Genomic DNA, 26,875 nt, shown 5'->3' on the forward strand with positions numbered 1-26,875 from the left:
AGAGAGAAGAGAAGAGAGAAGAGAAGAGAGAAGAGAAGAGAGAAGAGAAGAGAGAAGAGAAGAGAAGAGAGAGAAAGAGAAGAGAAGAGAAGAGAAGAGAAGAGAAGAGAAGAGAGAGAAGAGAAGAGAAGAGAAGAGAAGAGAAGAGAAGAGAAGAGAAGAGAAGAGAAGAGAAGAGAAGAGAAGAGAAGAGAAGAGAAGAGAAGAGCTGTCAGAAAAGAAGCCTCTGGACAATGGATGAGGTTCTCTTCCATGATAGGAGAAATGATAGGAGAAATGGGATGTTACAGTTTTTTTGACTTGTTACTCCTGGTGTTCAAACCAGACAAACTCAAATTTTTTTCTCATTAACATTATGAGTTTGGAAGCCATGAACAATTCTTTGTCCTTCAGGCTGACACAAGGATTAGAGGACAGGCTGAACAGCTGGGTTCCTCAACAAATATTGCTGTCCTGCTTTTGTGTTCCTACAATGGAGTCTGAGTCAATAGCTCAAAATATGAAACAGGCTGCTTGGGGGATTTTTTGTTGTTAGGTGGGATTTTTATTTTGAGAAGTTTTTGCTTTTTTTGGGAGAATTTTTGCATGTTCAGGAAGAAAATATTGTTGCTATGTTCCTGATACCTGATTTTCACTTAGAAATCCCAGATGTACTTACACCAAAATAAACAGGAATTGCTCAGACATCACAATGTTATGTGAGATTTGTTCAGGAACAGGTGAGAGCCCAAGGGACCAAGGCTACCCATATTTTTAACACCCCTTGAGAGGCCACTGTCTACAGCACTTACCCTGAACGCTGACCTTTGATTTGGCAACATCAGTGCCGATGTCACAGGTGTACAACCCTGCATCTGTCTTTTCAAGGTCGTGGATAAGGAGGCACAGGGTCTTCCCAGACTGTATCTCCTCATACTTCTTGCTAGAAGTGATCTTCACACCATCCTTTTTCCAAACAGGTTTGACCTTCTCCTTGGAAACTTCACATTCCAGTTTGATCACCCCTCGCTCCTCACCAAAAACATCATCCAAGGATTTCATGAAGACAGCAGGTTTCTCTGAAGGTCAAGAGGCAAAAAAAAAAAAAGAACAACCAGGATGTTCAGGACACTTTCAGTTGCTATCAAATATTTAGAGACATTGATAAATCCTTGGCAATATTGCTGATACCAGTGCAAACCAGTATCACTCTCCAGCACGCCCAATTCCGTCATCCTGCTCTCAGTCCTTCATCCTGCTCCAAATCCCTTCATCCCAAGATTGTGTTGATACAAGGGGCTGCCCTGATACAGGTGCAGCACCTCACACTGGCCTTGTTGAACCTCAAGAGGTTCACATGGTCTCAGTTCTTGGGCGTTTCCATGTCCCTCCAGATGGCACCTCAACCCTCAGGCATGTCACCTGCCCAACTCAGCTGGTAGCCACCTGCACACTCTCTGAGGGTGCCCAAGAAGGTGTTAAACCACAAAAACTCAGTGTGTGACTGAGCTTTTGGACATATGAAGGACAGCAGGAAACTGTCTTCTCATGGCTAATTGAATCCAGCTCCAGAGCTGATGTATTAAAAACCACAGAATTACAGAATATCCTGAGTTGGAAGGGACTCACAATGATCATCCAGTCCAACATCTGACCCTGCACAGGCACCCCAACCACACTGTCCCTGAGAACATTGTCAAGCACTTGTGGAGCTTTGGCAGCCTTGGGACCGTGATCATGCCCTGAGGAACCTGTCCAGTGCCCACCACCCTCTGGAGGAAGAACCTTTTCCTGATATCCAACCTAAACTTCCCATCACTCAGACCCAGCTGTTTCCTCAAGTCCTCTCACTGGCCACCAGAGTGAAGAGATCAGTACCTGCCCTTCCACTTCCCCTCAATGAAGATGTTGAAGCCCACAGCAAGGTCTCTCCAGCTGACCAAACTCAGTGACCTCAGCTGCTCCTCTCTCAAGCCTTCCCCTCCAGACCCTTCAGCATCTTCATGCCCCATATTTAATAGCTCAACATTTTTATATCTATTAAGCAGGATTGGATCCTGCTCACCAAATCCCCATGGATTTGGTAATAATGGCTCATTTGCATCTCTCATTTTCATTCAGGAGCGTGGTCTGGACCCACCTATCACCTTCAGCCGCACAGTCTCCGACACCTTGTCTGACTTCATTGTCACCGTGCCAGCATCCTCAGGCTTCACCTGCTTCATGGTCAGCATGTAGCACTTGCCCACGTTCTTGATGTCATTGAAGTTGTTGGTGTAGAGGAGGGTGCCATTGAGGAACCACTCCACGTCCTCGTCATCGTGGGACAGCTCGCAGGAGAACACGGCAGAGCTGTCCTCCTCAACCTCCACGTCCTGCAGGTGCTTCAGGACCTCTACATTGCGGGCTGAGGGAAACCAAGAGGGATCAGTTGTGGGTTTCTCTGGGTCTGGATTGAAGGCACTTGAGACAGTAGTTCATGTTCACACTCAGGTGTTTATTATTTCTTATCAGTAAAACAGTCTCACAAATATGAGTTCTGCAGCTTTTCATTAGAAGGCACAAAATGGCCACAATCTCTTGTTCCAAGGTCTTTTAAAACTAATCTATCCAATTAAGAACTGACACCTGGATTATTTTTCCTTTGAACCCAATCACTGATCCCACTACGAGGACTTTTCTGCCCAATTACAAAATGCCACCCAAACCATGGAGAAGGAGGAAGAAGAAGCATGGAGCAGAAACCCAGGATGACACCCTGTGCCCTCCATCTTGCTTCCATCCACAACACACTAAAAACCCCAAAACCTCAATTTCTCACCAAGTGACACACCTGCACTGCTCTCTATAATCTATTTCACACTTTTGTGGATTCCAGTCTATCTTGAAGTCTGGGGAACTTTCTCCATGGATGAGGGTCAGAGTCAGTGCTCCCCTGGGGGCCAAGGCACCCCAGAGCAGACAGAGAAATATTCCCTGTGCCTTGGGTTTTCACAAACCATCATCACCATAAATCAGTTGTTATCACAAACAATCTCATGGAGTTTATTAGATTATTTGTTCTGGTCTCCTGCACACCTTTGGTCACCACGTTTTGCTTACTTGGTTCTGCACATGCTCCAACAGAAACAAAAATTATTAAAAAGGCTAATTAAAATTGTCTAGAACCCTCAGTTCTCTTTTTATATATAAATCAGTTTGGAGGCTTTGTTTGTGTTTTATTTAAAAATAAGCAATGTTTTTCTAAAATGATGTTGCAGTGACCGTAAGCATCACACAGAGCTCCAAACTCTGTATGCTTGTCACTGCACACACAAACACATTTTAACTAAATTATCCCTCATTTCCAGGAAAACTGTGACACAGAGGATGAGATGAATGAAGACAATGATTTTGGCCACAAAGGCAAAGTACAAAGAGTTTAAGCAGCTTGCTCAGGTTTAAGGAGCAAGAGGATTTTGGTTCTTTTCTTTCCCCGTCCTTGGGCAGAGACTTCTCCTTGCAGCTTCTCTGCTCATGGAATGCTGTTTTCAAGGAGGAGATAACTCTGAAGATGGTTTGGGACTATCACTTCATTTTCTTTTTTAATATATATATTTGTGTGGATAGAATGGAGTCACAGAATCATTCAGGTTGGAAAAGACCTCTGAGTCCAGCCATTCCCCCAGCACTGCCAAGGTCACCATGAAACCACATCCCCAAAACTTTTTAATCCCTCCAGGGATGCTGACATCACCACTGCCCTGAGTATTTAATTTCAATGTCTGACAACACATTCAATGAAGAACCTCTGCAAAGCCAAACTGCTGCTAAGAGCTGCTCCCTGGACTTTTGGAAATGATTCTGTAGCTCAGCTCCAAGTCTTTCTAGAAGTGACACAGTGAACATCTTTTCTTGCAGTGTCACCTGAGGGGGAAGAACTGGCTAAAAACAGTTCTGTGTCCAGATGGGGTAGAACATCACTATGAATAATTATTGTATTCAGATATATAATAGTAGCTATAAAATATATTTATAGCAGGTAGACAAATGTATGCAGATGTATAACAATACAAATGTATAACAACAGCAGATGGACAAGCTGACACAGATGTCAGGAAATGAAAACCACAGCCAAGATAAGATCACCAGAACTGGAGGCCTGTGGCAGTTTAACATAAAGGATATTTTTAGGTGAAAGCCCCTAATTCCTTGTATGAAATGGACAATAATGTGCCTTGACAAATGTTAATTTGTGCCTTACCCAGATGCTGCCCTCCCACACACATTACCAACTTCCCAGCAAGAGATGGATTTCAGGGCTGTGGAATCACCAGTTTGCTTGCGACACTGCATTTATATAAAATCAGAAGATAACTGTGGGAATCTACCTCTCCCCAGGAGGAGGAACCTTGAGTGAAACAGAGCATCATAAAGACCAGCAGCAGGCCAGGCCTGCTGCTCCAAACCTCTCGTACCTTCAACACTCAGCGTGGCTTCAGTCTCGGCGATGCCAGCCTTGCACTTGTACACGCCAGCGTCCTCAGGCTTCACCTTCAGGATCTTCAGCTCTGCTGAGTACTCATCCCTCTTGATTTTGTACTTCTCCGAGGGCTCAATGAGCTCTTGGCCCTTGAACCACCTGACGTGCTTTGGGGAAGGCCTGAAGTCACAGGACAGGATGACTGAGTGTCGCTCCAGGACGGTCTTGTCCTCCAGCTTCCTGGTGATCTGGATGTGGTAATCTGCCAAGCAGGGGTGGGGAAGAAGAATAGATCAATCTAAAGAAGAGGAAGGTTTTAATCTGTATTTCATGCCCATTAATTTAATATATGACCTTCTGTTTTGTGAACTGCTCAGGTCCTGCTACAAGTGTCTCTAACAGAGCTCGAGTGCTTTGAAGCTACAACAGCACAATGATCTATAAGGAAAGCTGATTTCTGTAAGATAATATTGTGTATTAACCACCAAATTCATGGTCCACTTCTGGCTTGGTGGTTGCTGAATTGCTCTCTAATTGAGGTTTTCATTCAAGTAAGAGTAAATGAAAGACAAAACAAGGACTTCAGGATGTGATTGAAGAGATTTACCATGGTGACAGCAAGAGATAAAAGGCCTTGAGGCTTTGTCCTACATCAAGTCAATGACAAAATGAATTAAGTAAATGAGCTATCAAACTTGTCTAGTTCAAAAATGGGAAAAAATAAACTCTCCTGGCAAATTTCATCTGTTTTGTCCTCCTTGGTAAAGTCAAGAGAATAAAAATAATACAGAAACCAGTTTTAGCTTGATAGATTTGAATACCAGGGACACCAAAGTCATTTAATCAAATCCCTTCCTAAGACATTTCTGGCTCAATTGGTGCATCCAGCATTGCTCCCAACAACTTGCACCTGGGAACCAAACAGATCTTCCAGGTACACAGGAATTTCCAAGAACCCAGCCCAGAATAGAGAATATTTATGACAAATTACTTTCCAGCTGCTGTGAAAGGGAAGATCTTGGTTCTGATTCACATGATACATATATTAAAAAATTGCATTACCTCTGACAAGCAGGTTTGCTGTGGATTTGGACTTGCCAATGGAGAACTGGATGGTGCCTGTCATATCAACACTTGTTTTGATTATTGTCAGCCTGTGGATGGTGCCTTCCTGCTGCATGATGATGTTTCTGCCAGCCTGCAAGGCTGCTCCCTTCAGGAACCACTTGGCAGGTTTCACAGATGGAATGGATGTCTCACATTCAAAATTGGCTTCTTCAGGCTCAGTCACATCCTCATCACACAATTCTTTTACAATATTAATGGCTTGCTCTGGATGGAAAAAGAGAGCAGGGATTTAGGAGCCATGAAAGCTTTTCCATTATCAAGCCTGACCACTCAAGACATCTTTTCTGCATTTATGAACTCAAAAGGCCTTAAAACATCTTTTATTCTGTATGAAAGCAAACACACGTTGCTGGTCACAGGCCAGAAAGTGAATCTGTATCTCTTGATTCCTAGTCCTAATTCTAAAGTCACTTTCCTATCCTGATATCAAACATTTTGTGCTATAAAATGAAAAAGATGGTTCATTGGAATGCAGATGTTGATAAAAGGAGCTGCAACATTCATCTGAAAAACAGACTTTATCCAATACATTTGATAAATGTCTCTGGAATGGGAATTCCCTCATTTTCCTTAGGAGAATATACCAGATAATAATTTTTCAGCATGTTCCTGTGTGCAAAAGGATTGAACACCAATGGGCTTCAAAATAAATAACATGAATTAAAATTCATTTTTAAGCAGTATTGTGTTTCCAAAGCAAACAACAAGTGAGTCAGCCCATCCTTTCCAACGTAAATGACAACTGAGTCAGCCCATCCTCCTCCCAGTGCATTCAAGGGGTGAAAAAAAGAGGTTTTCTACCTTCAACAAAGAAATTAGCACTGGTTTTGTCATCAAAGGCATCACAGGTGTACGTGTCCTCATCCTCGTAGTCGGCGTCATTGATGACGAGTTTCCGATAGACGCCCTCGCTCACGATCTCGTATTTCACACCAGGGTGAATTTCCCTGTCCTTTTTGAACCACCTGACCTTGGCATTGGCCCGGGACACCTGGCACTCCAGGACCCCCCGGTGCTTCCACAGGGCGATCTTATCCCGCAAGGGCTTCACGATTTTCACGGGCAGCTCTAGGAGGGCAAAGGAAATGGAGCGATCAGTACGGTCTCCATTGCTCTCATTAACAATATTTCTTTTGTGTTCACTAATTTGGATGGTGACAGGAATCCCTGCTAAGCTGAGCACTCAATTAACAAGTTTAATTAGTAAGAGTTAATTAAAAGGAAACTGTTTCTCTGTATTTTACTGCTGGAGTGGCCGAACTGCAGAAGTAACAGGAGGTTTTTCCTCAGCACCTCACAGCAGTGCCACGGCAAAACCAGGGACTGATCTCCAGTTTCCTGAGCTCCTCAGCAGTGCATTAATTCAAACATCTTCCTCTTCTCTCCTTCTATCACATGGTTTTAGTTAAACACACCCAAAAATGCTGGGTTTTGTTACAACATACACCAGAAAGTGAAAATACAAGAAAAAGTCAAGCTACACCTTTTTGTGCCTCAAATTTGACACACAACTTTAAATTTCTAAAGGCGCAAATCCAACCTCCTGAGAGAATTTAACTGGAATTAAGCCAAAATAGACTCTCAGCTGATATTTACCAGGCAGCAAAGTAGGAAGGTTTTCTTTCTCTGAACACTGTAGGACTTTTTTTAACCTTCACGTGCAAAGTGAGGGAAGTGAATTGGTTTGTAATGTGAGAGAGCAGAAGCAGTGCTGGCACGAACAGCAGAATTACCTTTTACAGTCAGGTGAGCACGAGATTCTGCCTTTTCTGCTACAAATTTGATCTCAGCTGCATCCTCGACCTGGACACGTGCGTACGTCAGGGAATAGGTCTTACCTGGGAACAGACACAGAAACACAGCTCAGCTATCCCAGAGCAAAACCCCATTTTCTAGTCTCCCATGCCAGTCCCTCCTCTATCCCTCTATTCTGTGGTGGTTCCAGTTGTGGGTTTCTCTGGGTCTGGATTGAAGGCACTTGAGACAGTAGTTCATGTTCACACTCAGGTGTTTATTATTTCTTATCACTAAAACAGTCTCACAAATATGAGTTCTGCAGCTTTTCATTAGAAGGCACAAAATGGCCACAATCTCTTGTTCCAAGGCCTTCTCAGACTAAACTATCCAATGAAGAACTGACACCTGGATTATTTTCCCTTTTAACCCAATCACTGATCCCACAGAGCTGCAATGGGGACTTTTCTGCCCAATTACAAAATGCCACCCAAACCCATGGAGAAGGAGAAAGAAGAAGCCCAGGGTGACACCCTGTGCCCTCCATCTTGCTTCCATCCACAACACACTAAAAATCCCCAAACCTCAATTTCTCACCCAGTGACACACCTGCACTGCTCTCTATAATCTATTTCACACTTTTGTGGATTCTGGTCTCTCTTGAAGTCTGGGAAACTTTCTCCATGGATGAGGGTCAGAGTCAGTGCTGCCCTGGGGGTCAGGGCAGCCCAGAGCAGACAGAGAAATATTCCCAGTGCCCTGGGTTTCCACACACACCATTCCAGACCAAAATCCCCATTTTTTTTCCTCTTACCATCCTGCCGCATTTTGATGTTGTCGGAAGTCTTCAGCTTGTTGTCATTTTTGTACCACTGGGTTTCCACCTCATCATGTGAGATCTCACAGATGAAAGATGCACTCTCGTATTCGTTCACTTCCACATCTTCCAGTGGTTTTACAATCTTGACATCTCGGGCTGTGAAGTCATAAAGAAAAATATTCATTTGGGGGTTTCTCCACAAGTGAGTATGGGGTGTTTACTTTTGGCGTAATTATATGGAAAAAAGAGGATTGTGTTTTATTCTAGACCAGCCTTTCTTCCTGGGTAGTTTCTCTCTTCAACACAGTGAATACTTTTTATGGCTGAACTTTACTGTAGAGGATTTTATGGATGCTGGAACTTCATGCAGGTATTAATGAAAGAAATACAAATATTAATGAAAGCAAATTCACCAAGAAAATCCAAAGACAAGTCTACAATCTCAGGTCATTATAAACTGCCTTATTCATGGTTCTCTCCATGCTCTCCTGTTTTACATAGGAGATATCTTTTTCCAGTGTCTCCTGAACTGAGTATAATCCTATTTAACTCTGCACCTTGGCACTCCTTTTGTCACAACTGATCTATTCATCTGTGCCACTGCAGCCCTTTCTCTTTGAAAGAGAAGGCCTTGATACACCTTGGATCAGCCTCAGGAGCAGAGCTGAAATGCAAACAATGACCCATCCCAATCTCAAAAACCAGGGAGAAAAGGGGGAGTCCATGGGGCAGATGTTCATGAAGATACTGCAGAACCCAAGCAGCCACATGAGGACAGCATCTAGTAAGCAATGGTAAAGATGCTCTGTCTTTCACTAAGAAAGAGCTGATGGTTTTCACATGGCCCTTTAGAAAATAGCATCTGCCAGGGCACAGCAGAGCTGTCTTTTGAGTAACTTGCCTTTCTCTCAGAGCTTATCTCAGGTGCTTCAGAGCCTGGTGACAAAACACATCTGGTGCTTCATCAGCTGCTCAGTGCAACACTCAGATGGAAAAACTGCCTTGAGCAGAAAGGAGAGGTGCAGGCAGAAATAGCCACCTTTTCCTTAGTATCTACAACCTAAAAATGAGGGCACTTCTTGAGCTCAGACCCAAGGCTTTTCCAGTCCCTGTTCAGACCAAGTCCCCCTGTGAAAATGGTGCCACCAAACCACATCAGCACCAGCCACTGAATCCCTGCTTTGGGCCAGGCTGTCCAGTATTTCCTGATGTGCCCATCCAGAAAGACCATTCTGATTCCAGAGAATAGAAATCGCTTATGAGAAATGGAAAACTGAGTTTAGATCTCTTCCAAAAATACTGCAAGGATAGAGCAAGCACAGGACAGCTTTGCCAGCGTTTTCTCACCAGGAAGAGAAACTTAACCAAAATGAGCAATTGTGAAAAACAAACAATCCACAAAGATTTTCTTGCTGTGTAGCCAAAAATGCTGCAGTAAATGTATTTTCCTACTTCAGCCAAACATACCATGAACCTTTAGAGTAGCTGATGTCTTGTCTTCAGCTGCTTGACATGTATAGGTTCCCTGGTCTTCATATTCACACTTGTGAATAATGAGGCTTCTCTTATTTCCTTGGGAGATAATCCCAATGTTTTTACTTGGCCGGATCTCCTTCCCATCCTAGAAGGGGAAAAAGGTCAAAGCAGATCACCCTCAACTCCTGTACATCTGCAGTGAGCAAAACAGACATTCAGATCTGTGCTTATTTCATCCTTCTTGTTGGACTGAATGGAAGACTGTGTTTAAAGGAACATGTGTTGAATATTCATCACAGGGCAAAGATTTCAGAAAGTTGGAATAGCTGAGGAACACACAGAAATATTGGATGATCTCCAACACCTTTTTTTAAGGCTTAAAACACCATGCAGGATTAGCAGTGAGTCCCTTCAGACATAAATGGTTTTAAACTAAAAGAAGGTCAAATTTAGACTGGAAATAAGGAAGAAGCTTTTCACAGTGAGGGTGACCAAACACTGGCACAGGTAGCTCAGAAAGGGGGTGATGCCCCATCCCTGGAAACATTCAGGAGCAGGTTGAACAGGGCTCTGAGCAACCTGATCTGGTTGAAGGTGTCCCTGCTCATGGCAGGGGGTTGGAAATGAGATGACCCTTCCAGACCAAATTCCACCTTGAAGAACTGCTGCTACCCCAAATCAAGGAAAGTACCAGCTGAGCCCCAAGGGAGGCTGATGAAATGCCAGAGCTGATCCCCAAAATGACTGTGGAGGGAAAAGGAACTGGATTGTCCCTGACAAAGGAAATTGAGGCTTCCCTTTATATCCTATTTCCCAAAAAGGCTGTAAATCCTGGGTGAATACTGCATGGTGTGGAGTGAAGCACAAGACTGCAAATCTATAACAGCAGTGCTCACATTCTGTGCAAGAATAGAAAAGTTTAATTTTCAATCCAGTTTATAAATACAAGTAAATAAAACTCTGAGAGTGATAAATAGGGAGAGTAAATGAACATAAGGACAAGAGAGCAATGCTAAGAGATTTACTGCAAAGCCTCAGGGCTCATATTCCCTAGAAGCAGAATTAGAGGCTTCCATTCCCTTCCAGAGAAGTCAGAAATTAAAAAATCACAATCCATTAAGTGCTGTACCTTGAACCACTTCACATTGGCATTGGGTTTGGACAGCTCACACTCAAATGTGGCCTTGAGCTTCTGAGTTACACTGACATCTGCCAAAGGCTTGCTGATCCTCACAGGCAATTCTGGGAAAGAAAGACAAATGGGGAATGGGGTCACACAAGCACTGATGGGTAGGTTTTCATGATAAATAAAATTTGTATTGGTTTGGGCACTTTATCATTCCCTCCCATTTTGTCATTGTTCTGTGCACAGTGATGCCACAATGACCCTCTTGGCACCAGAAGGAAACATCACTGTGCTTTACATCCCTTGCAGTGACCAGGAAAATTTGTTGCCCTCTTAAGTTTGCTCTCCAGGTCAGGAGAAGACAATTGCATCCACCCCAAGCAGGGCTGGAGCCTCCTGTGCCCGTGTACCTTTCACAGTGAGCCTCCCTGATGAGTTAATGCCCTCTGCTTTGAAGGAGATGACTCCTGCATCTTCCAGAGCCACCGAGGAGAGAGTCAGGGAGTGTTTCTTGCCCAGAACCCCAAAACTGATGTTGGGTGAAGGTTTCAGACGAACACCATCCTTCTGCCAGGTCCCCTCCACGTCCTCGTGGGACACCTCCACCTCAAAGGTGACAGTGCCTTTCTCAGCCACCTCCAGGGCCTGGAGGCCTTTCACCAGCTTGATCTGCCTCACTGGAAAACAACATGGAAAAGTTGGAGATCTCACACTTGTGAAATAGCCCGAGGACTTCCAAAATGGATTATTTCCCTATTGCTCATGCACCTGCCCATTAGTTGGTATTTGCCAATTAAACAACCACTTCTACAGGAAATAAAACCTGTCCATGGCCACAAAGCTAACATATCTGCTATTTTTTAAATGGATGCTTTCATGAGACAAACAGGTCAACCAAATATGACAGAAAATCACCACTGGCCCCTTTTCTATTGAGGTCTATCAGATTTTAGAAAAAGAAAGACAAATAACTCCATGGCAATACTGTGCAGTCCTTCAATTGGGATAAAACAAGAATGGGAAGAAAAATATAGTAAAAGGAAAAAAAAAACCAAACATGACCAGTGCAAAAAGTGCTGACAGCTCACAGGTTGGTGGCCAAAGCATCCATGGTTTGGGTGGATATTGCCTGTTTCTGTGACAAGACATTCATGCCCTATCATCCAGTAAAATGGATTTAGTGTTTAAACTTGTATCACCACTAAAAGTAATGAAGTTGCCAATTAAAAAAAAATCCAAAACCATGATAAAGGCTCTAAGACCTCTCCAGACAACCTGTTCAGTCATCTGACCATTAAAAAGCATTTTTAGAATATAACCTAGATCTTTCTCATTGCACCTGAAGTCCATTATTTCCTGGCATCATGGAGATTGTTCCCTTCCACTTTGTAAGACATCAAGCACCCAAAAGACTGTTTTCAAGTCTTTCCTCACCTAGTATTTAGAACCAGCCCAGCACCAGTTGGTGGCAAGGACTTTATGGACAAAATTAGACAGTCCTTGAGTACTTAAATCCTGTTTTCAAATATCCTGTGACAATTATTATCAAAAAAAAAGTAGGAAAGGGACAGAAGTACAGGGCTGTGGATGAGGCACCATTCATTTACCCAAGAGTGAAACACCCTCAGAGAGAAGATTTGCTTTTGTAGTTTTTTAGACCTTGACTGAATATAAAGAGACATTCTGAACGAGGCAGTTTGCAGAGAAAAATCAGGGCAATGGATAGCTGAAGAGGGATTTTTGGTTAAAAAAAAAATCATACCAAGGAAAGAACACAGAGCATATCAGGGACTGACAAAGAGAGGAAAGAGAAGAATCTTTCCAGCAGCATAAAGGTCAGAGCTGGTGGGATGAGATGGAGGCAACAGGAACCAGGCAGACACTCTCTGCTCATGGCTTAGCTTTCACCTCCTCTTGGTCATTTGACTGGTGGCCAAGCCCACAGCATTGTCCTTGTGTCCCTATGATAATGCAGAGACCAGAATCCACCTCCAAACCCTGACTGGGGTATTTATAGAACTGAGGGACACTGAACTCACTTTCCACATTGATCTTGGCCTGGGTGGTGTCATCAGGGCTCTCACAGCAGTAGAAGCCCCGGTCTGCGAAGGAGATGTCCTTGACCACCAAGGTGTGCTTTGTTCCCTCAGCTTTGATCTCTATTTTGTCACTGGGCTTCAGCACAATGCTGTTCCTCATCCACTTCACCTCTGCAGGCTTGGTCAGCTCTACCTCCAAGGTCACTGTCTCCCTCTCTTCAACTGTTTTGGGCTCCAGCTTCTTCTTGAAGGAGATTGAGGCCTCTGCAAGAGAGGAAATATTAGTAGGAATGTGGAAGATCCATAAAACTGGCTTTGAAAGAAAATTAAACCAGTGGCTCGTGTACCTCCAAACCCAAAGCATTCTGGGCACTCCTATTTAATAATGCATAAGCAGAAATTCTCTGCTGCTAACATAATTAATTAGAGGGAAAGCTGCATAAAACAACATCATAGAATGGCTTGGGTTGGAAAGGACCTGCAAGACCATCTAATTCCAAGCCCCTGACATTTCCAGCCTGTCAAAGGGGCACTGCCACCTCTTACCTCTGACTCTGAGGTTGGCTGTGCTCTCCACGCCCTCAGCATTGGCAGTGATTTCAGCTGCATCTTCCAGTGTCAGGTCAGTGATGGTGAGGCTGTGGTTGGTGTCCTTCTGAGAGATCACATATTTCTTGCTGGCTTCAATCTTGGCACCATTCCTGAGCCAGGTGACCACAGCATCATTGGGAGAGACAGTGCACTTGAACACGGCCTCTTTTCCTTCCTCAGACACCACACTGTTGAGACTTGTGACGAATTTCACCACTCTGGGAGCTGATGGATAGAGGCAAAACATTCAGGAGCATGTCCTTGAGTACCTCCAAACAGCCAAAAGCTTCCATGACTTTCTTGGAAGCAGCAGTTTGAGTACAGCATAATGCTGTACTCAAATACAGGAAACTCAGTAAATACAGTAATAAATACTCAGTAAATACAGCAATAAATGCTCAGTAAATACCAGCAATAAATAGTCAGTAAATACAGCAATAAATGCTCAGTAAATACAGCAATAAATACTCAGTAAATACCAGCAATAAGTACTCAGTCAATATAGTAAGTGATCACAATAGTGGATCATCATATTTCCCATGTCTGAGTAATTTTTTTTTACAAAGAGAAGCCAAAAAAGAGGGGAAATAAAATCCCATCTTTTATTTGGGAAAATGAATTCCAGCCTCAAATGCAATATGAAGAGACCTGAGCCAGGTCTCACAATCATTACGCTTTTCACAAATAGAGGTTCCACTGACACTGAGAGGGGAATTCTGTATTTTGTTCTCAACACAGGAATCACCCCAGACACATGGAAAAATTCAGCTTTGCAGAGTTCTAACAGCTGAGGACAAACCCCAGGGACCCCTGCACAGTGTCACCGTTAGGGACATACGTTTGGGGACAATGGTGATGCTGCTCTTGTCATCCCTGGACTCGCAGGAATATTCTCCCTCGTCCTCAGCCCGGATCCCCGTTATGGTCAGGGTCCGTTTGATCCCCTCCTCACGGATCTGGAAACGTTTGCTGGCCTTGATCTCCACACCATTCCTGCTCCACGTCACCTTCCCCTTGGCGTGGCTCAGCTCACAGCTCAGGGACACGCTGCCACCAATCTCAGCTTTCACGGCCTCCAGCTTCTTGGCAAACTTCACCGGGATTTCTGGGGTCCAGGAGAAGGGGAAAGCGTGAGGAAGGAAAAGAGAAGAAACCTGTTCTAAGAAATTGGTTTTGCCCAATTGTGGAAATAAATAAATAAATAAATAAATAAATAAATAAATAAATAAATAGAATGGCCTTAAGTATTTGGGGCTCAAGGGGGACAAAATCTAACCAGAAATGTGGAAATTCAGGCAGATTCCTTTGACATGGTATTTTCACATCTCTGTCATTCTATAGGAAGATACAGAAACAGGAGGGGAGCAAAAAACACCAGAAGAACCCATCATAGGCTTCCAAGTTGGCCAGCAAAAGACAAAACCTGAAAATTTTTATGATGTTTTTTAAATTTTTAAAATGTTTTAATTTTTTTTTTTAATTTTGAAAGTAAGTTTTTGAAAGTAAGTTTTTGAAAGTAAGTTTTTGAAAGTAAGTTTTTGAAAGTAAGTTTTTCAAAAGTTTTTCTGGAAGCTGGAGAACTTTGCCAGCCCACGATGGGGCATCCAGAGAAGATACAACAAGCCTTCAGGTTGGAACAATTTCCAGAAGAGTTTGGATTCCACCTCCACCCCACCATGAGAGAAGTGCAGCTGCTGGGCTGGGCCGTGACCTGGGCACTGCTCACCTTTCACCTGGACCCTGAATTCCTGCTTGTCATCCTTTGTCTGGCAGGTGTAGAGGGCAGAGTCTGTGCTCTCAGCTGCGTTCACTGTCAGCATCCTGGATGCCCCCTCACTTTTGATCACACATTTCTTGCTCGCCTTGATTTCCGTGCCATCCTTGAACCACCTCACCACAGCGGTTTCAGGTGTGACTGAGGTTGTCAGTGTGATGCTTTCGTGTTCTTGAACAATGAGAGGCTCTTTCTGGACAACTTTCTTTTCAAATTTAGCCTCTGGTTCTAGAAAAAATAATAAACCAGGAAAATTAACAACTTTATGCTCAAATCCTTGACACTGCAGTTTCATATTGCTCTCTCTTCAGGTCTCACACCACCAGCTCATCCATAACCTGTAATAATCCAGGGAATATGGCACAATATTTGTGGCTGGTATGATCTTTTCCTGAGCAAGAAGAAAGAAAATGGTCTCTCAGGCAACCCAGAGCTTTTGTTTAGAAAACAAGCAGAGGAAAGAAACTGTAAATATTTATATTTTATCTGCTGTCCATAAAAAGCTTGTTTCTTAGAAGTAAAATTACCAAAATTACCTATATAATTCTTTCCCTTCCCTTTTTAGGATCTTACATAAAATTAAGAAGAGACATTAATGGGCTGAATTTAGGGCCTATTTTCTATTCGCTCCACTGGCAGGAAGGCTGGAACTCAACCTTTAAGGTTCCTTCCAAACCAAACCATTCTGTGATTCCAGTCCCTTCTTCTTGGCCTCCTTTCTATATTGTATATTAGTTTTTCTGGGTCTGGATTGAAGGCACTTGAGACAGTAGTTCATGTTCAGACTCAGGTGTTTATTATTTCTTATCAGTAAAACAGTCTCACTACTGTGAGTTCTGCAGCTTTTGATTAGCAAGGCACAAAATGGCAATCTCTTGTCATAAGGTCTTCTAAGACTAAACTATCCAATTAAGAAAGGATACCTGGATTATTTTCCCTTTTAACCCAATAACTGATCCCACAGAGCTGCAATGGGGACTTTTCTGCCCAATTACAAAACATCACCCAAACCCATGAAGAAGAAGAAGGTAAAGAAGAACAAAACCTCCATTTTGCTCCATATTTATTTCTATATTCTAAAACCCCAAACTCTAAGTTTTCCAGCCTGTGATATTACACACTTCTAACCAACTACACACCCATGATCCCAGTGTTATCAATCAATTTTGGAAGTCTGTTCCATGACCTCAGGTCAAATGCAGTGTTCTCTTGTGGGTCTGTGCCTATAAGCACAGAAAGCTTAAAATTCTCAGCATCCAGGATTCCAACACCTGTACAACCTTTTGCCACAAAACCAGGCATTTTTGGGGCACACACAAGCAGCACACCAGGATTTCTGAGTCTCTTTTCTCCATAGCTCCATTGCTACTCTGCAAACTTCCCACGTCTACTTCCAACTCCCCACCACTGCAAGAGGCTGGGTGATATGGTGTGTGAAAGAGACAAGCAAAAAGCTATGTAGCATCTCCAGACCCCCCCAAAAAAGTCCAAATTTCCCATCTCTATACTGCTAGATTAAGAATTAATATGTCATGTAGCTCACTGATGTTTTTCCAGGGGAGATAGTGGCTGCACCAAGGCTGCTGTGTCAGGAATACCCAGTTTTCCTCTAAGCCACAGGGACTGGTTCTTCCCACCACAAAGTGAGCACTCACCAGTTGCTTCCAGTTTGAAGGTCATCTTCTGGCCTGCAGCCTCACAGATGTATTCCCCAGCATCCTTCTTCTCCAGCTGCTCCACCACCAGGCGCCGGGATTTGCCCAAGGTCTCTATTTTGAATTTCCGAGAGGACACGAGCAGTTTTCCATCCTTGTACCACTTCACTTCAGTTGTGTCCTGTGCTACCTCACACATGAGGGTGGCACTTTCTGTCAGGACAGCCTTCACCTCCTTCTGGACCTTCTCCTGGTTTATAAATGCAGGTTTGGGCTCTAAATGCAGGAAAGGAAAAAAAATAATTGTTGACGGGTTAAAATTAGATTAATCTTACAGATTTCTGTGGAGAAGTTTGGAAAATATTTAGGTTGTCACTTGCCAAATCCAACTGCCATCACTGAGCAGTGTCTACCCTTCTGTGGGGTGGAGTTGCCACTTGGAAAATTAAGAACTAAGAGTCTAGGAATGGAAAGGATCAAGAGGAGCCTTGACATCAACCCTACAGCTGCAAGTCAGTAGGGAAAAATATATTTAATTCAAACTTTCCCAAAGAACATCTGTTCTGCATATTGGAGGACATAAGCTCTCAAATTCCTTTTACTTAAGATCTCAGAGACAATAAAGGAATTTCTTGGAATATTCAACAGCAAAGGGCATTCATTTAGCACCTGTCAGTAATAGTAAGACATCTCAAAAAACTGAGATCTCAATAACACAACAGCCAAAGAAAAAAAAAGTGCTGTTTAAAATCTGCTGCTGATACAGCAAATGACAAAACATATTCCAGCCTCTAAATCTTCTAAAATGGGATTGCAAGACTAACAAGGAAGGGATTCTGTACTGGCTTTTTGCTTTCAAGAAGTTCAGTGTACAAGAATCACCCTTTGAGATCACAGGAATGGAAGGGATCTGAACATTAATTATTTCTATTATATTTACAACTACTATTAAACCTGCTGAGACAGAGCTTGTACCATGCTACAGCCAAATATTCCCATTTCTACAAATCCAGGCAACCAAGCACAGAAAATCAGGTGAACCCTGCAGGCTGCAACAAACCCCAACTATTGCAACTGAGTCATGGCGGAGTAGTTATTTCAATTATTGCTGTGTTGGCCTCTACTGAATTCTGACAAAGAATCTTCTCCTACCTGTGACATCAATCTTGAAGGTGAGTTTTTGGCCAGCAGCCTCACAGGTGTACTCCCCTGCATCTTTCTTCTCCACCTGACCCACCACCAGGCGACGCGATTTGCCCTCCGACTCCACCTTGAACTTCTTGCTGGAGGTGATGAGTTTCCCATCCTTGTACCACTTCACCTCTGTTTTCTCCTGGGCCACCTCGCAGCTCAGAGTGGCATTTTCTGACAGTGCAGCCTTCACCTCTTTCTGCACCTTCTCCTTGTTTGTAAACACAACTTCTGGCTCTGGAAAGAGAGAAATCCAGATTTTCTGCAAAATATGATTTTGCTCAATCCTGTTATTGTGGCTTACAGGTATGACTGGAAAAAACCCTCTGACATGACAGTCCACATCTAAGGCTATCAGAAGAACATGCAAAGGACCTTGTGGTGTTTTTTTGCCTGTTTTGGTACTTTTTACAGCAGTAATCTCTCTATGGTTCATTAGAACATTCTCTGACAGGACCCAGTCAAGGCAGGACGTGTTTTGGTTTAAGTTAATTGCAAACTATCAAATTTTCAGAGGAAGGAGATGTTCTGTGTTGCATTATAGTCCCATAAAATTTATTTTTTTGATTCTCAGCAGCTGCTTCTGCTTCTTCTTAGATCATTTTGTGAAGTGAGAAAGGTGCTAGACCAGCAATGACATGTCCAGGACCCTGTTATTTGTTCTGAGTGCAATCTTGGGAAAAGCTCAGCTCATCTTACATCCAAATGATGAAATCCCCTTGTTCTCCAGAAGACACATCAGCCACATTACTTGCAATTGGATTGGGAAGCTGTGAGGGAGCTGGGAAGCTGAATCTATTCTACCTCTTTATGGCCCCAGTAAGGAAATAAACTGGAATGAGTCTCCATCACACCTTCTTTCCTTACTTGCCATTTTCTTGACACCTTAAATACCTTAATACATATCAAGCCCTACTTCCAAAACTCCCTTCAGGCTGAAATGAGCACTTCCAAGGGAAAGAAAAGGAGTGTGGACATTGGGCAGGCTCTCCACCATGACCCTGCACTGAGAATAAGCTGTGGTGCAGATTTGCTCTCATTGCACTAAGATGGGAAGGAGGAGATGCACAATCAGTACCTTCTTTTTTACAGCCCCTTCCCTCCAGTGGTTTCCAAAATTTTTCAGGGATTCAGCTCCCTGTGCTAAGGATTTTAAATGTTTTACAAAGAATACATGAAGAAAACTTGTATTTGTACCCATCCTAGGCCATACAACGATATACTCCAAAAATTTGAAGTGTAATGCAAAGAAGACTTATAAAATAATGTTAATTTTCCTAAAGATTCTAGAAATAATACCGATGGGCCAAAGAACCTTCTCTTACCTGGGACATCAATCCTGAAGGTGAGTTTTTGGCCAGCAGCCTCACAGGTGTACTCCCCTGCATCTTTCTTCTCCACCTGACCCACCACCAGGCGACGCCATTTGCCCTCCGACTCCACCTTGAACTTCTTGCTGGAGGTGATGAGTTTCCCATCCTTGTACCACTTCACCTCTGTTTTCTCCTGGGCCACCTCGCAGCTCAGAGTGGCATTTTCTGACAGTGCAGCCTTCACCTCTTTCTGCACCTTCTCCTTGTGGACAAAGGCATCTTCTGCCTCTGCAATTGAAGGTACAAGGGCAGATTTTGAAAATTCACAGATCCCTTCCCAAATGCACACATCACCTTTTCAGTTGTGGTGCTGAAATTAATTTCCCATTCACATTCCCTGCTGCCAGCACCTACTGCATTTTTAACATTTGAATTACATCAAGTGCCTGTGAAGGAGTCATTCTCTGGTAGTCCAAGCCACAGCCTCAAAATTGCTTTAATTTCCACCACTACCTTTCTTCAAAATCTGAAGTAACATATCCCAAAATCCAGCAGCACTAAGGTGGATGAGGTCTCTCAGAATTAGGTTTGCTGTAAGAGCTCAAGCATTAAATTGCCCAACCAACCCAAGATTTGTAGTTTACTTTGCCAACAAAACAAAGACAGTGTTGGGAAACAAACTTTGTGAACCCATTCTGTGTCTGTATCTTTATTTCCTAACTGTTCTCAAGATGTGAAAAAATTATTTTTTTCAAATGAATGAAAATTAGCCAGCCTCAACTGTATTTGCACCATGCCATGGTCAAAAATAAATCTAATGTAGGAACTCTTCAATTTGCTCGAAATTCATTGGGATCCAACTGAAGGATGTCAATATTAAAAGCTGTCTTGAATATCAAGGTGAAAAGAGCTGGTTTTTGACAACAGTTCTGGCATTTCCATCCAGTTGACAGAGGCCAGAATATAAAGGTTTCCTCTATAATAAACTATATTTCAGAAAGGAGCTTTCACAAGAGAATGCCTGTGCTCAGATTTGCTGCGCCCTTTGATTACTCCAGTAATTTCTGCATTCCCAGTTTGCTATCAGTGCATCTCTCCAAGATCCCCAGGGATTTTCCCCAGAGATCTTCACCCTGACCTGAGTTTGGGGCTACAGAAATCCACTGCATGCTCAGTTTCTAAAAAACAAAGACAGATCTAACAGCATGAACACTAATTCATGAGAAAACCAACATCAGTCAAGTGCTGGCTCGGTCACTGCCTGTTGAGATGGAGTTTGACAAGCAATATAACCTTCCTCTCCTTCATTTTTTCAGGATGATAACAGGGATTTCAGTTTTTCAGGGTGTAAAAAAGGGATACAGCACATTCTCTCACCTTTGACATCGATCCTGAAGGTGAGTTTTTGGCCAGCAGCCTCACAGGTGTACTCCCCTGCATCTTTCTTCTCCACCTGACCCACCACCAGGCGACGCAATTTGCCCTCCGACTCCACCTTGAACTTCTTGCTGGAGGTGATGAGTTTCCCATCCTTGTACCACTTCACCTCTGTTTTCTCCTGGGCCACCTCACAGCTCAGAGTGGCATTTTCTGACAGTGCAGCCTTCACCTCTTTCTGCACCTTCTCCTTGTGGACAAAGGCATCTTCTGCCTCTGAAATAGGGAAAATATATAAGATGTAAATATATTTTGTCAAGAAGTTCTTACTTGTATGAACTGTAGATGCTCTGCAGGACCTTGGACTTGGCAGTGCTGGTTTCACCATTGGGCATGATGATCTTAAAGGTCTTTTCCAACAGAAATAATTCAATATTAAACTCTTGTAAGTAACCCAGATTTGCAGTTCTATTTATCATATAAATAAAGCAATGTACCCTCAAAATATAGTCCATGTAATTATCATCCTTCTCTGACTTGTCCTCATGAACACCTTAACCACACCATTTGTAAATTTTTTCAATTAATATAAAAATGAATGATTATAAAGATAAAATTCTCTCCCGTGTCTTGATGATATTTCTACTCCCCACATTTGCAATGAGCCAAATACAGCACAATGGCGAGTTGCCACCTCCACTATCACATTATTCAGAAGATTTTACCAGGTATTTTAGATCAAAATTGGGTGTTGCTCAGAAAATACCTTGTAACTCAATCCCAAAGACAGGACAAAGACACAGTTCTCAATATAGAAAAGCACTTGATTAACATTACACAAAAAACTAGCACTTAAAATTTGAAATATGTCACCATGATATTTTATGAAAAATCCCTTCCCCAGGATATTTTGTCCTGGGAAGCTGGGAAGCTTCAGCTTCTCTTTGCTTTGCTGCTTTGGAATGTGATTCGGAGAATTGTTTATCCCAGCATGTGAATTGTTTTTACATAATGACCAATCCCAGTCCAGCTGTGTCAGACTCTCTGGTCAGTCACGGGTTTTTATTATTCATTCTTGTTTAGCCTTCTGATGTCTCCTTTCTCTTTCTTTAGTATAGGTTTAGTATATAATAAATATCATATATATAATATCGTACATATATATTATCATACATATATAATATCATACATATCATACATATCATATCATAAAATAATAAATCGGCCTTCTGAGAACATGGAGTCAAATTCTCATCTCTCATCTCGCCCTGGGGACCCACAACACCACAGAAGCATATTTTTATTTCCTAAAAATTCTGTGATTTTCCAGCAAACTGGCTTTCTGACAGGAGGGTGCAGCCATGGGGAAGTCAGGCTCTGCTCCCAGAGAACAAGAGACAGGATGAGAGGAAATGGCCTGAAGCTGAGCTAGGGGAGGGTCAGGTTGGACATCAGCAGGAATTTCATCATGGAAAGGGTGGTCAGGCACTGGAAGGGGCTGCCCAGGGAGGTTTGGAGTCCCCATCCCTGGAGGTGTCCAAGGAACATCTGGAGATGGCACTCAGTGCTCTGGGCTGGGGACAAGGTTGGGCACAGCTGGGACTCGATGGTCTGGGGGGGCTTCTCCAGCCTCAGTGACTCTGTGACCTGGGAGGCTCTCAGGGATGCTGAGCCACTTCCATCCCCTGTGCTGTTGCCTTCCTCTCCCCAGCCACCCCCTGCAGCCTCCTGGGGCCATCCTTGGCTCCTCCTGGATGGCTTCCTCCTGTCTCCATCACGTCTGTGCTCCGAGCAGCAGCAGCTGCCTGGGAGGGTGAGGAGAAGGGGTGAGCTCAGGTCAAGTTCCCCCACTGCTGACAGTGGGGCCACATGTGCTCCTGGGCCACATCACAGCCTTGCTATGAATATTGCACAGCCCACAGAAAGAGAGGAGCCCTGCAGGGAGCAACACAGAGCAGGAGTCCAGCTCAGGGGCTCTGAATTTGAGCTCCTCTGTTTATATTGGCTGTAGGAGGGGTGTGAGGAGATGCTGCTGTCATTTAGAAGGCACATGGTCTGTGCTGGGTGATGCAAAGCTCCTCAAAGGTACATGTCAGCAGCACTTTGACATCTGAAAGGGCTCCAGCACACACCAAGCTTTGCATTTAAAACTGATTGCAAAAATGTTAATACTTAAACTCCCATCTACAACTCTGAGTGTGAATATGCAGAGTGTACTCAAAATAAGTTATAAAACAAGTCTGTGTCAATGAGGGCTGTATTTAAAATGTCAGGTTAGCAGAGCAGGAATATTCCAGGCTGATCTCATTTGTCCTTTACATTCTTGACCTTTCATATAAACCATTTTTACACTGATAGGAAGTGTGACTAAAACTTTTAATCAGCTTCCAAAGTGATTTACACCAGTTAATAATTTCTTTTAGAAACTTATTTTAAATTTAAACAACTATTCAGTGAAGATGACATTTCCAACCTTAAGTGAAACTGGTCAGTGGAAATGAGGAAAAATATTTTCAGGACATGAAAGTTTGACTGATTTAAAACATGGATTTCACCGCATACCCTGAATCATGAAATAATGCAATTTCAGAACAATTTCAGAATCAGCTGTTTTTCTACATGTTCAACTCAGTCCCAAGGTGTGCAGCAGCTGATTTTTTTTTTTTATTAACCCAAAAAATTACAGTGGCATCCCAAACCCCAACACTGAGCATCTAACCTTCAACCTGTCCTTAAATAAGGAAGGCTTTGTGCTACCAGTGGAGCCCTGGAGTACAGCAAGCCTGAAAAGCTTTCCAAGTGCAATGGCACCAGGATAAATTAAGACCCAGAAATCCACTGCACTCTGGGATAAACCAGTAAGAGGAGGATTTGTGCAGCAGGAGAGCCAACCACTCTGAGTACGCATAATCCCTCCTGACTTTCACACCGGATCATTTTCCAGCCAGGGCTGGACTGGCACGTCGTGTTACAGCTGTTCCCATGAGCAATACAGCAACGGTAGCTAGGGCAGGCTGGTGGCACAGGGCAAGGGGTCACACTACCCTGTGCCACCATGGCAAGAGGGCTGGAAACCTTTCTGGTACAGACAGCTCCCTCAGAGAGAGAGGTTTGTGTGTAAAGCACTAAATTTCTGATTTCTGACTACGCCTCTGCAGTAATGTATGAATCAGTGCCAGCAGCGAACAATGAATTTGGTTTATAACAATTTTACCTGGAGAAGCTGTGGCTGCCCCTGGGTCCCTGGAAGTGTTCCAGGCCAGGTTGGATGGGGTTTGGAACAGCCTGGGATGGTGGAGGGTGTCTCTGCCCATGGCAGGGGTGGGAACAAGGTGATTTTTAAGGTCCTTTCCAACCCAAATTACTCTATGTTTTTATGATGGTCCATCAGTGTCCATATTGAATTTTCTCTGAAAAACACCTCTCAAATCTATACTTAATTATCCTTCCTTCCTTATTATCCTCCAATGAAACTGGCAGCTCCCTCAGCCAAAGAATGAGCTACACAGAGATGAAAAAGAGCCAAAATGCCCCAGCTCACAGCCTGGGTAGCCCACACAGAGTGGAGTCAGTAAATTCCCAACACAGCAGTTCCTCTACACTGCTGATAAAATGTCAAACCTCTGTTTGGTGCTATAAGAAAACAGAGGTGAAAATTGCTTCCCTGTTCTGATCACCTCTGCATACGAGACAAGAATTTTAAAGTTAAAAAAGAGGGATTTGGCTGTAAAGATGGTGGAGTGCTATAAATATTAAAACAAACAAACCCTTTCTTAACATCAAATTCAGAAATGATCACTCAGAATGTAGCTGGTGTCCAGAGCTGCCTGAAGCCTGAGATAAAATTCACCAGATATCTTGTAAAATATACTGAGACCAAAGAAATCACAGAATCATTTAGGCTGGAAAAAACTTGGAAGATCACGGAGTCCAACTGTCCCCCCAGCACTGCCACATCCACACAGCTTTTAAACCCTTCCAGGGATGGGGACTCCACCACTTCTCTGAGCAGCCTGCTCCAAAGCCTGACAACCCTTCTTTGGTTAAGAATTATTTTTTCTAATGTCAAACCTAAACCTCTGGTGGAACTTGAGACCATTCACTCCGCAAAAAAAGAGGAAGGAAAACAGTGATTTTCATGGGAGAATGCCCGTAACAGGAGGAGGAAAACCAGTACTGGTGATAAAACTGGAAGAGATTTTGGAAAACAGTGCCTGCTATTGAGAAATGTATTTGAATATATTGAGAAATCTCGTTCACTTCCTCAGCTGAAGGAGATATAGGGAGGTGAGGAGCTGACATCAGGATATGAACAGGCCAGCTCCAGATCTGCTCAGTCCTACACAACCTCACTGAAACAGCAGCTCAGACAGTACTTTAACAGCTTTTCTAATATTCCATCAGAGAAAATGGGGGAAAACACATAGATACAAAGAAAAGCCAATGAAATACAACCCAAAATCTGTCTCCCACCTGTGACATCAATCCTGAAGGTGAGTTTTTGGCCAGCAGCCTCACAGGTGTACTCCCCTGCATCTTTCTTCTCCACCTGACCCACCACCAGGCAACGCGATTTGCCCTCCGACTCCACCTTGAACTTCTTGCTGGAGGTGATGAGTTTCCCATCCTTGTACCACTTCACCTCTGTTTTCTCCTGGGCCACCTCACAGCTCAGAGTGGCATTTTCTGACAGTGCAGCTTTCACCTCTTTCTTCACTTTGTCCTTGTTGATAAATGCATCCTCTGCTTCTGTGGAGTGGGAAAAGTCATTTTAAAATCAAACACAAGTTGATGCTGTCCAAAGTGACCAAACCCAAATTAAAAACATGACAACTTCCACATCTCTGCTACTTTTTAATGCTCAGACAGGATGTGGGCCTCTGTCATGCTTGAGGACAACACATCAGCCATTTCTGAGAAAAATGATCCTGTGCCTCAGGATTTCAGCTTCCTCCCTTCTCCACAAGAAACCCATTGCTTTCTTCCATCAATTAATGTATAAATAAACACCAAATCTCATTTGCCACTGGGACTCCTATGGAAGCCTTGGTCATTTTAGGAGCCCGGTTTTCCTACTTCTTCCAGACTTATTTTTCCTACATATCCAGGAAACAACCTTACTTTTATCCTTGTAAAGGCATGGGATGGAATGGGATGGAATGGGATGGAATGGAAACTTGTCAATCTTTCCATTAGTGGGAAACCAGAAAACACCAAGGGGCACTGAGGGGGATCCATCCCAAGGATGAAGATGTCCAGCTGTCAGCATCAATGTGACAGTGGATGGGGGGGTTGATCTCCATCCCTACTCAAAGAAGTTTCAGGCTGCACAGAAATTGGAGCCCAAAGTGTGGTACATTTTTCGGTATTAAGGGACCTTTCTGTGATGAGAATGAACAATCTCCCACCTGTGACATCAATCCTGAAGGTGAGTTTTTGGCCAGCAGCCTCACAGGTGTACTCCCCTGCATCTTTCTTCTCCACCTGACCCACCACCAGGCGACGCCATTTGCCCTCCGACTCCACCTTGAACTTCTTGCTGGAGGTGATGAGTTTCCCATCCTTGTACCACTTCACCTCTGTTTTCTCCTGGGCCACCTCGCAGCTCAGAGTGGCATTTTCTGACAGTGCAGCCTTCACCTCTTTCTGCACCTTCTCCTTGTTTGTAAACACAACCTCTGTCTCTGTAAGGAAAGCCCAACAGTCACACACAGCTTTTGCAGCTGTTGTCTCTGGGGTTTAATCAAGTTCCTCCCATTTCACTGTACTTGCCCTGACAGGTAATAGCATGATGGGCCACTAGTGCAAGAAAGCACCCTCATCTCTGTCTTGCTAAGAGGTGAATAGGAATGGGAATTTGATGGGAATTCTGGGGTAATGTTAAAAACTCACAGTTTTAGGACAGATTTAAATGTAGGACTTGGAGCACCAACTTGCATTGCCTGAACCCTCCTCCCTCTTCTCTTTTTCTCTCCCTACGTCTCTCCAAGATTCCAGTGATTCTGAAGGGAACAGTACCTGTATCCTCATGTCCATGAACCATTATTCTTTCTTTTTTGCCTATTTGGGATAATTCTACTGTTTTCCATCTAATCATGGAATAGTTTGTTGGAAATGACCTTAAAGATGATCACAATCCCACCCACCTGCCATGGGCAGATTCTACTAGACCACATTGCTCCAAGCCCCATCCAATGTTTAAGAGATGGG

The 26,875-nt window shown here is 43.4% G+C and overlaps 1 protein-coding gene across 1 annotated transcript in view; it reads right to left on the reverse strand.

The window, feature by feature from the left end:
* Positions 1–559: 559 nt before the first annotated feature.
* Positions 560–26,875, reverse strand: part of OBSCN (obscurin, cytoskeletal calmodulin and titin-interacting RhoGEF) — a 51,567-nt gene continuing 25,251 nt past the window's right edge. The window contains exons 10-28 of the mRNA XM_071419274.1: positions 26,074–26,349; positions 25,139–25,414; positions 20,666–20,941; positions 19,301–19,576; positions 17,937–18,212; positions 16,785–17,060; positions 15,082–15,357; positions 14,194–14,460; positions 13,311–13,580; positions 12,765–13,028; positions 11,136–11,402; positions 10,729–10,841; positions 9,591–9,744; positions 7,303–7,407; positions 6,371–6,637; positions 5,504–5,773; positions 4,437–4,703; positions 2,120–2,386; positions 560–1,058 (exon numbers count right to left, since the gene is read on the reverse strand). Of these exons, the coding sequence (XP_071275375.1) occupies positions 754–1,058; positions 2,120–2,386; positions 4,437–4,703; positions 5,504–5,773; positions 6,371–6,637; positions 7,303–7,407; positions 9,591–9,744; positions 10,729–10,841; positions 11,136–11,402; positions 12,765–13,028; positions 13,311–13,580; positions 14,194–14,460; positions 15,082–15,357; positions 16,785–17,060; positions 17,937–18,212; positions 19,301–19,576; positions 20,666–20,941; positions 25,139–25,414; positions 26,074–26,349 (4,748 nt within the window). The 3' untranslated portion in view covers positions 560–753. The remainder of the gene's footprint in view (positions 1,059–2,119; positions 2,387–4,436; positions 4,704–5,503; positions 5,774–6,370; positions 6,638–7,302; positions 7,408–9,590; positions 9,745–10,728; positions 10,842–11,135; positions 11,403–12,764; positions 13,029–13,310; positions 13,581–14,193; positions 14,461–15,081; positions 15,358–16,784; positions 17,061–17,936; positions 18,213–19,300; positions 19,577–20,665; positions 20,942–25,138; positions 25,415–26,073; positions 26,350–26,875) is intronic.

The sequence above is a fragment of the Agelaius tricolor genome, unplaced genomic scaffold (genome assembly GCF_023055355.1).
Source record: "Agelaius tricolor isolate 1412-34295 unplaced genomic scaffold, bAgeTri1.0.p SCAF_103, whole genome shotgun sequence".
Classification (NCBI taxonomy): domain Eukaryota; kingdom Metazoa; phylum Chordata; class Aves; order Passeriformes; family Icteridae; genus Agelaius; species Agelaius tricolor.